Raw genomic sequence first — 16,031 nt, forward strand, 5'->3', positions numbered from 1 at the left:
TTTTTTGCGGTACACGGGCCTCTCACTGTCGTGGCCTCTCCCGTTGCGGAGCACAGGCTCCGGACATGCAGGCTCAGCGGCCATGGCCCACGGGCCCAGCCGCTCTGCGGCATGTGGGATCCTCTCGCACTGGGGCACGAACCTGTCTCCCCTGCATTGGCAGGCGGACTCTCAACCCCTGTGCCACCAGGGAAGCCCAATAAAGTATTTTTTAATTAAAGTATATATGTTGGTTTTTTTAGACATAATGCTGTTGCACACTTAATAAACTACAGTACAGTGTAAACATAACTTTTGTATGCTCTGGAAAACAAAAAAATTCATGTGACGTGCTTTATTGCGATATTCGCTTTATTACAGTGGCCTGGAATCAAATGAGATGTGCCTGTATTTGGTCATATGAAATTGATATTGTGATTTTAATGACTTGCTGAGGAATGAAGTTTGAAAAATATTTTATAAGCCTGTTTAAAATACAAAGAAAACCTATGAACTTATTTCCAGATGTTAAACAATTGCTGAAAGTTTATTAATAATTTAGAATATTTTGTGATACTATAATGACATTACGATCATACTTTTAATTCTCTTAGCGTTGGAATGTCACATGTAGAAAATTGTTACATTGTGGCATAATTACTCTCATTATTATGATATTTGAAACCCTAAGTATTATGTATTCAACCCTAGGCATGTTGCTTGAAACTCCCCTTGGAGTAAAATGTTTAAAATATGCCTAGAAGTCAATTCTTTTAGCCACTTTTCCTCCCCCCAAAGCTTAATTGCCTTTAAAGTTGAAGAGAGACAGTTTGCGATAGAGAGTACCTCTGAGTTTAAGTTCAGTGTGTCACATTGCTTCCTCATATAAATGAAGTTATGTTTTTAAATTATAAAACCAGATCATGTATTCATAATTTTAAAATGAGTTGTAGGATTTTTAATCTGTATTCTTGGATATATAACAATTCTTTGGATAAAGATTGTACCAATAGGAATTGTCAGTCATGGTTGCGTGTCAGTTTTTCCTCGATCAAGGTTTTTATTTTAATTACTTAAAGTCTGCTTGTACAATTTTTTTAAAAAACAAAAGGTTCCACTTCCTCCTAATGGACAGATGCCAGGATTTGGCCTTCTTCCTACACCTCCATTTCCTCCCATGGCTCAGTCCGTGATTCCTCCAACTCCACCCGTGCAGCAGCCTTTCCAAACTTCCTTTCAGGCACAAAGTGAACCACTTACACAAAAGGCACATCAGGTAAAACTTCATTCTCAGATTGTTGATTATCTGTATGGTTCCCTTGATTTATAAATAGATTGCTGCCTGTTGGCTTGTTATCTTCCATTTTGAATATGAAGAAAGACTATTACTCTGCGCACAAATTTGCCCTCTCTGTGACTGAAGTTTTTCATTTGGAAAGTGGACATAATACTACAAATTTCCATACGGTTTGTGAGGATTGAGATAGAGTATAGAATGTTTAAACAGTGCCTAATTCACTGCTTTAGGTGATGGTTGGTAAGCACAGTATGTAACTTTTACGAAATAATTTCCAGAAGTAGATCAGTATTTCTTCTAATCTTGTAAACCATATAAAAAAAAACTTCTCCCACTAGTGGCCAGTCATTATTAAACTAGTAATAACCAAAAGAGAACTTTCAGGGCAAGAGATTTGTAATTTAGCATTTTTTAGATTTTTGTCCCATTTTTTTCTATTTATAATTTCCACTTTCTCTTTTAATGATGGGTTTTGTGTTTTGTTTTTCTTTTTAAAGGAAATGGAAGTAGAACAACCTTGTATTCAAGAGGTTAAGCGGCACATGTCCGATAACAGAAAGTCAAGATCTAGATCAGCATCCAGGTAGTTTATAGAAAATGTTAATCCAAATCTGTATGTCTTAGGAGCCATAGAATTTAAAATCTAGTTGGATTGTTTTCAGATGCCCAGGACTCATAAAATAACACTTGGTATGTTTGTATGCATGTGTGGATTGGGGGTAGGAGAAGTATTAATTTAAAAAAACTAAGTCATCTTAACCCACATATTTTCCCTTTGAGTTGCTTTAATGCCTATTTACAGATATACATGGAATCATAAGATTTATGTATTCAGAGTTCTTTTACCAATTTATCAACCCAAAAAAGTGGAAAGAGAATAAGTAATACTGTAATCAGATTACATGTTTTAATTCCTGCAGAAAAGACTTTACTGAGAAGATGGAGAATAGTAGTCAGTATATCTCGGTGATGCCCTTAGCTTCTTCACTATAAAGAAGTCATTTAGTATAGTACCAGAGGTATCAAAGATGAGAGGTACTTTTATAAGTTAGCATCCTTATTTACCTCATTTATAATATATTTGTGCTCTCTAACTTTGAGCATATTAAAAATCTTTAAAATGAATTCCCTGCTGTCAAACTGTTACATACCCAAACATTAAATTACCTAGTTGTATTTTTTCTTTTTCAGATTAACACATGCTTACATTTTCTTTTTTACCTCCATGTGTTAATCCATTCTCCCTCGTTCTGAAAATATTAGGTCACCAAAAAGGAGACGATCTCGATCTGGTTCTAGATCTCGAAGGTCTCGTCATCGACGTTCTCGATCTCGGTCCAGAGATAGACGCCGACATTCTCCTAGATCTCGATCCCAAGAAAGAAGGGATCGGGAAAAAGATAGAGAGCGCCGACAAAAAGGCCTTCCTCAAATCAAACCAGAAACTGCTAGTGGTACGTGAACGTTTATATTCAAATTTCCTGCATTTTTTTTCATGTCATGAGTTTAAAAATGTTTTATAACTGTTAGCAAAATACCACTTTATGAGGTCTTACTCGTTTGTGCTTTGGCATATACCCTTGGATTTGCTTTTGTACATTAAGCCAGCTGTAAAGCAGCAATGAGGAGTGAACCAAACTAACAATGAGGAAGTGTGTCTTGAATCGAATGTATGAAATAGAGTCATTAACTAGTTCTCCTACACGTGGTGGAAAGGTGGGGTTTTTTTCCCCCTAGAATAACTAGTGCCCTCTTTTATAAAGATTTATGATTTATAGAATGTATTAGCTTACATTATCTCCTGAATTTCATGATGTGTTTAGAATATGTTTAATAAGGTGTGCTAGACATATTCTTGATACAACTCTGTAGCTATTAATGAAATTTTAATTTATAGTATAACTAGGGTATGTATAAAACTTCTGACTCTGCAAGGCTCATTACCGAGGACACAACATGAAACAAAAATCATATACACTCGACAGTTGGAAAGAAACAGCTACGTGCAGTGAACAAAAGCACTGAATTGGTTGGTGATCAAGATAGTTAGGATCAAATCTTAGCTATTGTGTTCACTTGCCAAGGGCGATCTTGGGCAAAATACTGCTTCTCTGGCCCTAGTTTACATAGATGAAATCTTCAGATGTGTCTTCAAAAAGACCAATTTTTTTTTACCAACTCATAGGTGTACCTTTCACTATCCTGGTTCCATTTCTGGAAGTACTACCACAATTTTCTAGAATTTTTTAAATGTATATGGGGTTTTCTGCTTAAACTTGTGGTATCATAATGTAACTCATGCATATCTTCTTTAATGATTTTTTTCATGTAAAGTACAGTGCTGTTCTTTATCGAATGTGTATATTTTTATGATTATAATTTTATTTTAAGTTTGTAGTACTACACTCTGGGTGGGACAGCTGGACAAAAGGACTACTCAGCAGGATGTTGCCAGTCTCTTAGAAGAGTTTGGTCCAATTGAATCAATTAATGTGAGTATTTATTAAATCACTTAATGACAGTAGATAGATGTGATTAATGTTACTCTATGAAATTAAGGACTTGAAACCTAAGTTAAAATTTTCCCAGGTTTGTAGAAGACGTGGCTGGCGTTCAGGTGTTCTGAGTTCATGCTTAGCATTTAACTACATTTCTTGGATCACCAAGTTTAATCTAAAACCTCTTTCTAAAAAGGTTTTCTAAAAAAGTCTTTATATAACAAAGCTTGGGGAACTGTAGATTTGTCGATAATTGGAAGTTGAGACCAAACTGGAACAACCAATTTAACAAATTAATTTAATCTGCAGTTATAGAACTCTGGCTCTGGAGGGTGCAGGGGGTTTGAGTTGGGCTTGTTGGAACTGATTACTTAGTATTATATCTTGTTGCTTTTTTATTTTGTTGTTACTATATTTTGTAATATTAAAATCTTTTGGAGCAGATGATTCCTCCCAGAGGTTGTGCCTATATTGTTATGGTTCATAGGCAAGATGCTAACCGTGCCCTGCAGAAACTGAGCCGAGGAAACTATAAAGTGAACCAGAAATCCATAAAGGTACTGTTTTATAGTTTATAATTCATTTCTTTTAAAACTTAATATATAATATTATGTGACTTTTTTAAAAAAAACTGTAATTATGGACACTGGGGCATTATATGTGCATCTTTTTTAAAAGCGGTTATCTCCGAAGAGTTAAAATTTTAAATGTTAGGTGCATGGTAGAATTTTGTCTTTTTTTTTTAAAGGTAGGTAAGTTCATCAAGGTATTTACTTGGCGCTTTAAATATAATGTCATTTTGTAAAATATTTTGTCATTCAGAAAATTTTGTATTTTTCACATTTTAAAGTTTGCCATCTCATCTTAGAACTATGAAAAATACTGAAGAAAAGATATAGGTACATGGGTATTCTTACTCTGAGGGGCCAGAGTCAGTGTTTCCTTATAAGATGTTATAATACCACGTTCTACCCTTGGATTGCACTGCAAAAGGATTTTGTCTGATGTTGAGTAATTCCGAGGTACCCAAGACGTTTAAAAGTGCTCCCCACTTTTTTATGCTGAGTTGTATAGGGAACTTCAGCCTGTCCCTGATAAACTTTTTCCTTTTCTCTTAAGTTTTATGCTGCCTGGGTTTGGGGGGTGGTAGGTGGTTGGAAGAGTGAGTAAGGAAGTGATTGCCAGATTTCCATCCTAGGAGAAACAAAGTGAGATGGTAGGGTAACCAGTTTCCTAGCACTGAATAAAGTTTTGAGTGAGATCCAGAGAAAGCCAGGCCGGATTGCTCCCTTGCTGACCAAGTCTGAGTGATTAGAATCGTGAGGAACAGTTAACTCTCAATTCATGACATTCTTCTCCTTTCCTTTCTTTTTATATTTTAACAAATGGTGAAATAGATTGCGTGGGCCTTAAACAAAGGAATAAAGGCAGATTATAAGCAGTATTGGGATGTAGAACTTGGTGTTACTTATATTCCGTGGGACAAAGTCAAGCCTGAAGAACTGGAGAGTTTTTGTGAAGGAGGAATGTTGGACAGTGATACACTTAATCCAGGTAAAGGCAGTGTTTAATTTTTTTAAAAAAATTCATCTGTTTCCTTGGTAGTGCTATGACAAATGTTTATTCTTTGCCTTAGGATCTGATTTTTGAGATTTTTCAAATACCCACTATGTGGGTGCCAGTCTCTCCATTATAATAAACTGAGGAAACAACAGTGAATAAGACAAATGTGGTCCTTGCTGTTATGCAACTTACATTTAGTGGGAGAGATGCAGACACAAATAATTACTGATTATGGGCTTAATTATTAATTATAATATTAAATGGATCTTAGGTAGAATTTTTCACTGTAAAAACCTAACAGATCAAATGAGTCTCAAACTGAACATTGTTAGTAAAATCCACTGCTTCATAGTAATTTCTTTGAAAATGTTTAAATGTCCAGAGAAGCCATCAAAAGTAAACGTGTAAGACAAGGAGGTGCAGTTATTTGTAGGCTGAATATTAAAAATGCCAGGTTGATAGTGGAATTGCATTGGGAAAAATGGCAGCTTGTGGGGGCATGACCTGAAGATTGATAGATAGCAAGACGAAAGGAGCACAGGGTGGCATGGCAAAGTACAGTAAATACTTAAAGCATTAAAGAACTTCAATCAGGAGTGATGATTTGAAAAGCCAAAAGGCAGTGAAACAATGCTGGACTTTCCCCATACACCACCTCCTCCCTCCTTGGTGCGTAACGCCTTCGCTTAAGGATCAGACTAGGTTTCTGTTCAGGCAGACAGGTATTGAGGGTCTTCTATGTGCCAGGCATTCTGGGAGACTCTGGTCCAGGGTAAAAAGAATCCTGCTCCTCCCTCCCAGGGTCTTTAATCCAAACAATACACTGTTGTGGTTAAGAACAGAGACTTTAGAGCCAAATATGCCTGGGTTGAATCCCATCTCTGCCACTACTAGGTATGTGACTTTGGGCAAATTGTCTTTTGTTTTCACCTCTTGAGAAATGGGAATAGTAATAGTAGAACCTACTTATAGATGGTACTTGTAGATGGTTATGAGAATTAAATATATATATAGTTTAGAACTGTGCCTGGCACGTAAGTAAGTATTCTTTTCGTATGTTTGCTATTGTTAATTTAAATAATTAATGTTTATGAGATTAGCATAGGCATTTCTTTAATAATCAGAATGCTCTCTGCTTTGGGGTTTTTTTTTTTTTAATTTATTTTTGGCTGCGTTGGGTCTTCGTTGCTGAGCGCGGGCTTTTCTCTAGTTGTGGCGAGTGGGGGCTACTCTTCGTTGTGGTGCACGGGCTTCTCATTGCGGTGGCTTCTCGTTGCAGAGCACGGGCTCTAGGCACTCGGGCTTCAGTAGTTGTGGCTCACAGGCTCTAGAGCGCAGGCTCAGTAGTCGTGGTGCACAGGCATAGTTGCTCCGTGGCATGGGGGATCTTCCCGGACCAGGGCTAGAACCCACGTCCCCTGCATTGGCAGGTGGATTCCTAACCAATGCGCCACCAGGGAAGTCCTGCTTTCTGATTTTAATATCAACATTTTAAAAATCATTTCTGGGTTTAAAGTTATAAGCTGAAATGTAAGCTTTTGTTAAATTTCTTTAACTCTCATAGATTGGAAGGGAATTCCCAAAAAGCATGAAAATGAAGTTGCTCAAAATGGAGGGGCAGAAACATCACACACAGAACCAGTATCACCCATACCTAAGCCTTTACCTGTGCCTGTCCCTCCTATTCCTGTTCCTGCACCTATAACAGTACCACCTCCACAGGTAAGACTGTTTCGGGGCATTGTTTAAACTTTTAGAAAGATACCTTTCTAAATCTTACTATAGATGTATGTCTAGATTCATAGTCAAAGATATGAGTGCATATTAATTTTTTGTGTGTTGGTATGTCAGACCTATTATTTATAAATGCTTTTAAAAACCAGAATAAATTTCATATTGCCTTACATCTGTCGAGATTATTCAGTGTCTTACCTCATAACCTTTTTGACTTGAGATGTGATTGTCCTGTTACATGTTAAGAGCTAAGTAAGTAATGTTTTGGTAAAAATTATAAATACTTGACCCGTACTTTTATGTATAATCCACTAGATATTTCTTTTCTTTCAATACCTTCTTTCCTCAATTTCTCACATTAAAACTGAATCGCATAAATCTGAGCTATCACAAAACTGGGTTGCCTAGCTTCTTCATTTTTCGTAGTGTTAGGAGAAAATTACATGCTTTGATACATACTTAGCTGTGATATTTTATAAATGGAGTCCCCAAATTGGCAGTCTTTAGCTGACCTTTTGGATATGCCTTCCAGTGCAGGTTCTAAATAAGATTCAATGAATGTCAGCTCTCATTTAAAGAAACTTGACTAATCTCAAGATTGATTATACTTTTTTGTAACAATAGCTAACATATGTTGGGTATTTATTAAGTGCCAGGCGCTAGCACTTAATATTTATTCACTCTTTAATCCCCATAATTATGTGAGGTTGGCACTTTTCCATTTTACAGATGAGTAAACTGAGGTAGGTCTAGGGAGTGTAATGTAAGTAGCTTGCTCAAGGTCACAAAATGACCTGAAAGGGGGGCCAGGCACTTTGACCCTAAGGACCTGTGATCTTAATCACTGTGCAGATTACCAGGTAGCTTTTTCTTTTCTTTTCCTTTCTTTTTTTTTTTTTGGCGGTACGTGGGCCTCTCACTGTTGTGGCCTCTCCCGTTGCGGAGCACAGGCTCCGGACACGCAGGCTCAGCGGCCATGGCTCATAGGCCCAGCCGCTCCGTGGCATGTGGGATCTTCCCGGCCCGGGGCACGAACCTGTGTCCCCTGCATCAGCAGGCGGACTCTCAACCACTGCGCCACCAGGGAAGCCCCAGGTAGCTTTTTTTTAAGTTATATTTCTCAAACTTATTGACCTAACCATGAGACATTTTTTAACATATTAATATTCTAGCAGGACACCAATATAGGTGCTGGTGAATTACAGTGTGAATTTGCTGTCATAAAGTAGAGAGTAAATATGTGATTTCTCGGAATTCCTTGGTGGTCCAGTGGTTAAGATTCCATGCTTCCACTGCAGGGGGCACAGGTTTGATCCCTGGTCGGGGAACTAAGATCCCGCATGCCGCGCGGTACGGCCAAATAGAAAAAGGGAAAAATATGTGGTTTCTATTGTTTAGGTGCAGATTACCACCTGTTATCTAATAAGTGTATTCACATAATAAGCACAATTTAGAGATTCCTTTTTTCTTTTTCCAACAAGGTATTTTCTTTGTCTCTACACGCTGTGTGGGTGGGAGGGTGGCTAGATAATGTGCCTTCATTTTCCGTTTTCTTTTCTAGGTCCCACCACATCAGCCGGGACCTCCTGTAGTTGGTGCTCTCCAGCCACCCACTTTCACGCCTCCTTTGGGAATTCCCCCTCCAGGCTTTGGTCCTGGTGTTCCTCCTCCTCCACCTCCTCCACCATTTCTGCGCCCAGGATTCAACCCAATGCATTTACCACCAGGTACACTAAGTTATTTGAGAAGACATTCTTTTTTTAGAGCCTGAAATAAAGTAACACAACTTCAGTTGACATTATTTTTCTTATTCTAGGTTTTCTTCCTCCTGGACCCCCACCTCCTATAACTCCACCAGTATCCATTCCTCCTCCTCACACTCCACCAATAAACATCCCAAACTGTAAGCATGTTTTTCCTTTGTGTTCACTTGTCCTATTGGAATTGAGAGTAGGAGGGAGAATGGACCAGTAATAGGACCTATAGTATGGCAAAAGAATGTTGACCGGGAGATAATTATTTATTCAGCTTCACATGTTGATGTAATTATATTCCTTAGCTACTATCGCTGGTATAAATGAAGACACTACAAAAGACTTATCTATTGGAAATCCCATTCCAACAGTGGTGTCTGGGGCTAGAGGAAACGCCGAGTCTGGTGACAGTGTGAAAATGTATGGTTCTGCTGTGCCACCTGCTGCACCCACGAATCTGCCCACCCCTCCTGTAACCCAGCCTGTTTCACTTCTTGGTAAGTTAAGTTTTTTATCATTAGTTTTCTTTCCCCTGCCCAAGTTAGGCTTTTTATATAAACAGTGCTACTTTGGGTAAAATGCTCTCTGAGGCTATTTTTCTTTGAGGAAGATCTTTATCTTAAATATGTGTACTTTAGTCTTTACCAAGAATACGCTCAAGAGACAGCCTCAGAAATGAAATCATGTTTGTTTGTCTGTCTTGAATAAAAGTTTGGATTTGCACATCTTAATTTGGTATAGCAAAGTGATTAAACTAATCTCTATAAAAAGGAGTTGGTACATAGTCCATGATTAACAAAACCCCAGACATCGCAGCTTTATAAGAGAGAGCATTTCTTTAACAATGTGGATTTTTTCCCTGTCTGGATTAATTTTTATACATTTAAAATCCCTGGACTTTGGTAGCATTCTCCGTGGGCTAGCAAAGAAATTATCTTTGATACATTGCAAAAAAATGGCTTTGTTACCTGAGTGACAGTTGCACAGCCTGAGGCAATGCTTTTTCCACTGACCCCTCATTTTTCTCCTGTTCATCTGTTGTATTCTTTACCCACAACTCTACTTCTGTGATCCATGGAAGTGTGGTTTAGATTGTTTACATCTTTAGGAGGCCTTACCCTTGCTTGCTTGAATTGTAAGTGAATATGTCATATACTTGTTATAGTGACCATCCTATAACAATTAATAAATTGTTGTATTTGAAGTGGTATTGCCAAATATAATTAACACTTGATTCTCCTAATGGGTAGTTAATTCATCCTTAGTGTTAGAATATTCTAGTCCTGTGAGCCCATTGTATTTTTCAGAGGTATGTCTGTGCAAATGTTCGCTTTCATAATCTTAGGTTTTTTAAGGAAGAAGCATATTGGTTACTTGTGGGATGTAGGACTGTGGGACATTGGTTTGTGATGTAGGACTTTTACTTTTCACCTACAGCTTTCAGTACTGTTGGAAATTTTCACTTTGTTGCATGTACTACATTTATAATAAAAATCAGTTTGTTTTTAAATGGCATGCTGTCTTCTGCCCTCTCCAAGACTGAGTTTAGGCTGATAATAAACTTTGATTTTTATTTCTTTTAGTACACAGACTGGGTAATGGTAAAAGAGGATTTAGGGTTAAAATTTGTCACAAGTAATGTAGCGTAGTCATCATAATGATGGAAAATCATTTGTTCAGTGGTTGCTTAAGAGGTCTGTGCCCTAATGGAAGTCATAGTAGAAGGAACAGTGAACTAGGAGCCAGGAAACCTTAATATCTTTGGATCTCAGTTTTGTTATGATTCTCCCCCCCCCATATTTGTAATAAGATGGTTACACAAGAATCAAAGAATCTAAGTTGGGTAGAATTTTCTGATCAGCTTCTTTCCTCCACCCCACACGCATGCCCCTGATTGTGAATTCTCTTTGAAATGAAGTTTCATACTCTTGTATCCATGGGTATTAGGCCACCTGAGACTGTTTACAGAATTTCATGCATTTGTGGTTTTTTTTCTGGTCTTAGTAAATTCACTGAATGAATGAAAAGATTTCATCATCTCCAAGACTTTAATAACCGCTACTTTCGAACAACCTTTAAGAATAAATAACCCAGGGAGTTCCCTGGTGGCTTAGTGGTTAGGATTCTGGGCTTTCATTGCTGTGGCCTGGGTTCATTCCCTGGTCGGGAAACTGAGATCCCACAAGCCACACGGTGCAGCCCCCCCACCCCCCAAAAAAAGAATAAATTAACTGCCTTTTATTTAACATTTAGGTCTTGGAGACTCTGCCCTTTTATTTCTTATCACAACTGAAATGTATAATTTAAACTCTCAGCCAACATGTGAAACAAAATAAAACACAAATCAAAAGTTGGTGAGCATGAAAAATAAACTTAGTAAGCTAGTCACTGCTAGAAAAATAATTAAATTTCTTAGCATTTATCATTATCTAACATACCTGTTTGGATGTCCATCTCCTCCCACCCCCAAGAATGGAAGCTCCATGAGAGAGGAACATTATTATGTAAGTGCATGTATGGATGGTTTTCAGTGTAGGACTGTTTATACTTCACCTCTGATGATGATCTTTGTCTGTAACTTTTAAAACAAAATTTAGAAATTGAAGGCTGTTCCAGGTCTGGAAAGGTTAAAATATGACATAAAAATGAAAACTTTTGTTAAAATAGGCACTTTTAACTAAACTGCAGTAGTTTAGTTGAATCATGAGAAAGAGAGCCTTCCATTTTCCTTCAATTAGAAATCTTGAAAAGAATATCCCATGAATTTGACCTTTTATAGAAATGAGACTTTTTAATGCATATGCAAATAAAGGATTGTTAACCAAAAGACTAGTCACAATTCCATCATTTTGATAAAGGAATATAGTAATCACATGCAATGCTATAGCACTAAAGGATCAGTAAATAGGTTGAATATTGTTGATGTTAACCAAGTAACAGAATACTAGAACTAAGATGCTTTCAAGTTTTCTCTTGGTGCTCCAATGTTTTCTCTTATGATAATAAAAAGCAATGTTATACTATACAGAAAACTTTAAGCCTAGAAGGTGATACTAAACTTGTTTCTTCAACTGTGAGAAAAGGAATGAAATGTCACACCGGGGTGTTGTGATCATTCAGTTGGGCTAACATATATAAACAACTGACATGGGGCCTGCCACAGAGTAGGCACTCAGTGAATGGTGGGTGCTTATTACAGGTAAGGAATGTCATAGACGATATTTAGCATATCTAGAGAAGAGTACTGGAAATTCTAAAATTATATTACTTACTTGTGATTTATTTTAAACTGTTATAATTGTCAGCAGAGGAAGCAGCCTTTTTAGGAAAGTATGTATCTTGGCATGGTTGCCTCAGATATTTCATGGTATATTAGACCAGGAGATAAGTTCACATGTATTAAAGTTCCATCAGTTGGCTTACTGAGAAAATGTGTTAGTCATAGTGGCATTTCATTTAAATAGCACACTATGGTATCTGTATTCTTCCTATTAATGATACTCAAATTGTTTTCTTACAATGGAAACTAAATGTATCCTTGAGACTTAACTGAGTTCTTGGATCCTAATTTCTGAAATGTGGCAATTATATTTTTAAAGTAGAGGGGCCAAAAAATTTCAACAAACAGATCTTCCAAAATTCTGTTGTAGGCCCTGGTTACGAAGGAGGTGGTGGGGTGCTTTAAGGATGGTTTGGTGTGAAGAATTTTCTGAATGATCAGACTTAAGTGTGGATGTTAGTTTGGGAGTGATGACTACCTGTCTCCTGAATTGGGCTGAAGTAGCCCTCGCAGCCAGATTTGTAGGGAGCCACCTCCGTCTTTTAGAGATTTTGATTATTTTAGTAACTGATAATCTGAAAACATAAAACTATTCAATGCACAATAATAACTCATCACTTGATTTTAAAGGAATCTCTTCTTAGTACCCCACACTTCAAAATAGCTAGAGCAGTGGTCATTTCATAAAAGCTAAAGGAAACAGTTTACAGTTGTTGACCATTTAGGAGAGAAGGCATATTAAAGGTGATAGCAGTTCATCAGTACATTCTCTTTACTGTATAAGTGTATGTGTTTACTTTTCCAAACTTTTGTATAACATGTATCTCTAATACAATGTACAGCATATTTTTATTTAAGATTTCATTGTAAATGTGAAATTTGGGTTACTTTGGTGTTCCAAACAATAAAAAAATACACAAAAAAATGTTTGTTTGTGTTACATATCTCTGTTGTGTTACCAGCATATCCATAATATCTTTTCAAGGAAAAATTAAGCTAAATCGGATTCATTCCTATTGTGGAAAATTAAAGTCTCTTCTCTTGCCAGATACATTTACTCATTTATTATTATTATACAGAGATTCTCTACAGTTTTGTCACACTGCTATAGATGATGGTAAAATTTATAAATAAGAATTGCATATGTGTAAAATTGCTTCTTATTGATAATATTTGTTGCCAAATATTTAAAGCAAAAGCCACAGATTGGTAGCCTACAGGCTGACTTGCTAGGCAGTAGTATGATGTATAGTTTGTACTTGATTTTCACACATCCTTGCCTGGCCTCGATAGGCATTTGATGTTCCAAACTTTGGACACTTCAAGAATTATGTAGACAGAATTGGTTTGTGAATTAAACAGGCGTGTTTGCTTTTATGCAGTAGCTATCTATGATCCTTAAGACTGCCTTTAAGATGAATAATTTTACTATCAAGTTCTGTAATTCCATTTGACTCTTGAACAACACGGTGATTAGGGGCGCCAACTCCCATGCAGTAAAAACTCCACACATAACTTTATAGTTGGCCCTCCATATCTGAGGTCCCACATCTGCAGGTTCAACCAGCTACGGATGGTGTAGTACATATTTACTGGAAAAAAAAAAATCTGTGTATAAGTGGGTCCGTACAGTTCAAACCTGTTATTCAAGGGTCAACTGTACTTTAAAATTGATATTTGACTTGTGATTTCACTTAGCTTTAGATTTTTCTGCCTAGAATTTTGATACTTTTATAATTAGTAATTTTTAACACTATAAATTAGAACATTAGAGCACCAATCTACTAGTGTGAATAACATTCAAAGGAAACCTGAAGAAAATTCTCAGAAGTTTTTTTTAATGATAACACCTAATTTTTTAAACACTTTTTGCATTTTAATATTCTTCCGTATTGTAGACTTTGTTATAATATTGGTTATATTAAATTATAACCCAGAGGGGTCTACCAGATATTTATCTTTTAAAAGTGTTCTTTGAAAGCTTTAAAATATTTGAATTGGTACTCTAAATATTGCATTATATTATTCCACTATGTTTCTTTTCCCAAATACTCATCACAGTGCCATCAACTTTGTATATAACATTGTTCAATGAATGTTTTAATAGTGATCGATCCACAGCAGATATTTACCTTGGATGTGAATTTATGCATGAATACACACTATATTTTCTCAGAAGGCGAAGCATTTCAAACAAAACATGGAGGTCTTGCACGAAAACTTAAAAGCTGCTTATATTGTCTCCATCTCTCTCTGCACTTCTAGGCTGCAGAACTCCAGCCTAAAGAATCTCTTTTAAGTTTAAATCTCTCTGACATCTCTTTGGGCCTGAGGAAGGTGGGAGGGGCAGAAACTCTGGGCTCTAGATTGATTTTGGTAGACAAAGATAATGCTGTGAAGAATTTCAGGTAAGATTTTTTCCAGCTAACACTGAAAATAAAATTTCTTATGGATGATCTCGTTCAGTGATGGATTACCAGTATATCCCAAGCTTCTTGACTCTAATAGTACAACTCTTTAACTCTTAAGTCACAGCTGTTATACTTTGCCAGTTACAATAAAATAGCAATTCATATACAAACAAATTCTTAAAAAACGACTATAAATGAGCTATAGGGAAATTGACCAAACCTTATTGTACGTTATTTTGCAAAAAATCCAAGGAGACATTTTAAAGAGATAGTAGTCTCTGATTCTTCATTTGAAGTTATGGTTTTCATGTATTAGATTTTATCAAAACATAATGTGCCCCATGCTAAAAATAGATACACATCTTAGTCTGCCTGCGCTATATGTTATTGAAAACTCAAATTTCTTTTAGCAATCTCTTGCTACCATTCTAAGAACGATTTTGGGGGGGGGTATAGTAACGTATAATGCAATCTAAAATGTGCTTTCTCTCATTCTTTGAAAACTAGCTCTGCATTTTTCCATTCTCCCCTTCTCCCATCACAGTGCCTCCTGTAAGAATCACCTGGGAGTCTTTTCAAAATAATTAGGGCCTAAATGTTGTTAACTGGTGAATCTAGGTGAAGGAAATACATGTATGGGTTGTACTGTTATTTCAATTTTCTGAAGGTTTGTAGTTAAAAAAAAAACAAACACACTTTTAATGATTAAACAAATACATGTATATATATATATATATATATATATATATATATGCGCCATGGGGCTCTCAGGGCATTGGTGGGAGAGATGAGATAAGAGTGGCTGGTATATCTTTTTCCTTGTATGAACAAATTTTGAGTTAGGTCCACGCACAAAGCCACAGTGACATTCATTCGTTTGGAATCAAGAAAAGGTGGAACTGCGACTAGGAGCGGAAAAGGCGGTTGTGAAAGAACATTGCAGCTTTTCTGAAAATTTCAGATATTCATAGGTTTACAATGGAAAGAGACTCACCGCCCCGGGGGAGAGACCTGGACCTTGTAGCCACTGCTTTTGCCCCCGAGAGGTATCTTGTTGATGAGTTTAGTCATCCCTTATGCCACCACCATTCATTCGTTCATACGTTCAACATGTATTTACTCAAGTACCTACTGTGTGCCAGGCACCCTTCTGGGTACTAGAGATCCCTGAATGACAAGACAGGGCCTTTCTTCCTGGAGCTTACATTCTAGTGGGGACTTAGATAGTAAGTAAACTAATAATTTCCCATGAAGCTATTCCTATGAAGAGAGTAAAGCAGAGAACGGGATTGGAGGAATGTCGTGTGAGATGTACTCTTTTATACAGGGTGGCCAAGGAAGGCTTCTAAGGAGGTAATACAGAGAAATAATAGAGGAAAGAGCCATAGAGACACAGGGAAAACATCTCATTTAGAGGAGCACAGAAGGGGAGCTTGGACTGAGAACAGACTTGGCTTGTTGGAGGGACTACAGTGGGCTGCTAGGGTTGAGCAGTGCAGTCATACGGAAGAGCGG

At 37.0% G+C, this 16,031-nt stretch overlaps 1 protein-coding gene across 1 annotated transcript in view; it reads left to right on the forward strand.

Annotated features, from left to right (window-relative positions):
- The window catches only part of SCAF4 (SR-related CTD associated factor 4), a 189,662-nt gene that overhangs the window by 165,663 nt on the left and 7,968 nt on the right, over positions 1–16,031 (forward strand). The window contains 12 exon segments of the mRNA XM_007447430.1: positions 1,091–1,255; positions 1,774–1,859; positions 2,540–2,730; positions 3,668–3,768; positions 4,218–4,331; positions 5,172–5,328; positions 6,902–7,059; positions 8,633–8,798; positions 8,888–8,974; positions 9,131–9,255; positions 9,258–9,322; positions 9,388–9,398. Of these exon segments, the coding sequence (XP_007447492.1) occupies positions 1,091–1,255; positions 1,774–1,859; positions 2,540–2,730; positions 3,668–3,768; positions 4,218–4,331; positions 5,172–5,328; positions 6,902–7,059; positions 8,633–8,798; positions 8,888–8,974; positions 9,131–9,255; positions 9,258–9,322; positions 9,388–9,398 (1,426 nt within the window).

Source organism: Lipotes vexillifer, unplaced genomic scaffold (assembly GCF_000442215.2).
Source record: "Lipotes vexillifer unplaced genomic scaffold, Lipotes_vexillifer_v1.1 scaffold689, whole genome shotgun sequence".
Lineage (NCBI taxonomy): Eukaryota > Metazoa > Chordata > Mammalia > Artiodactyla > Lipotidae > Lipotes > Lipotes vexillifer.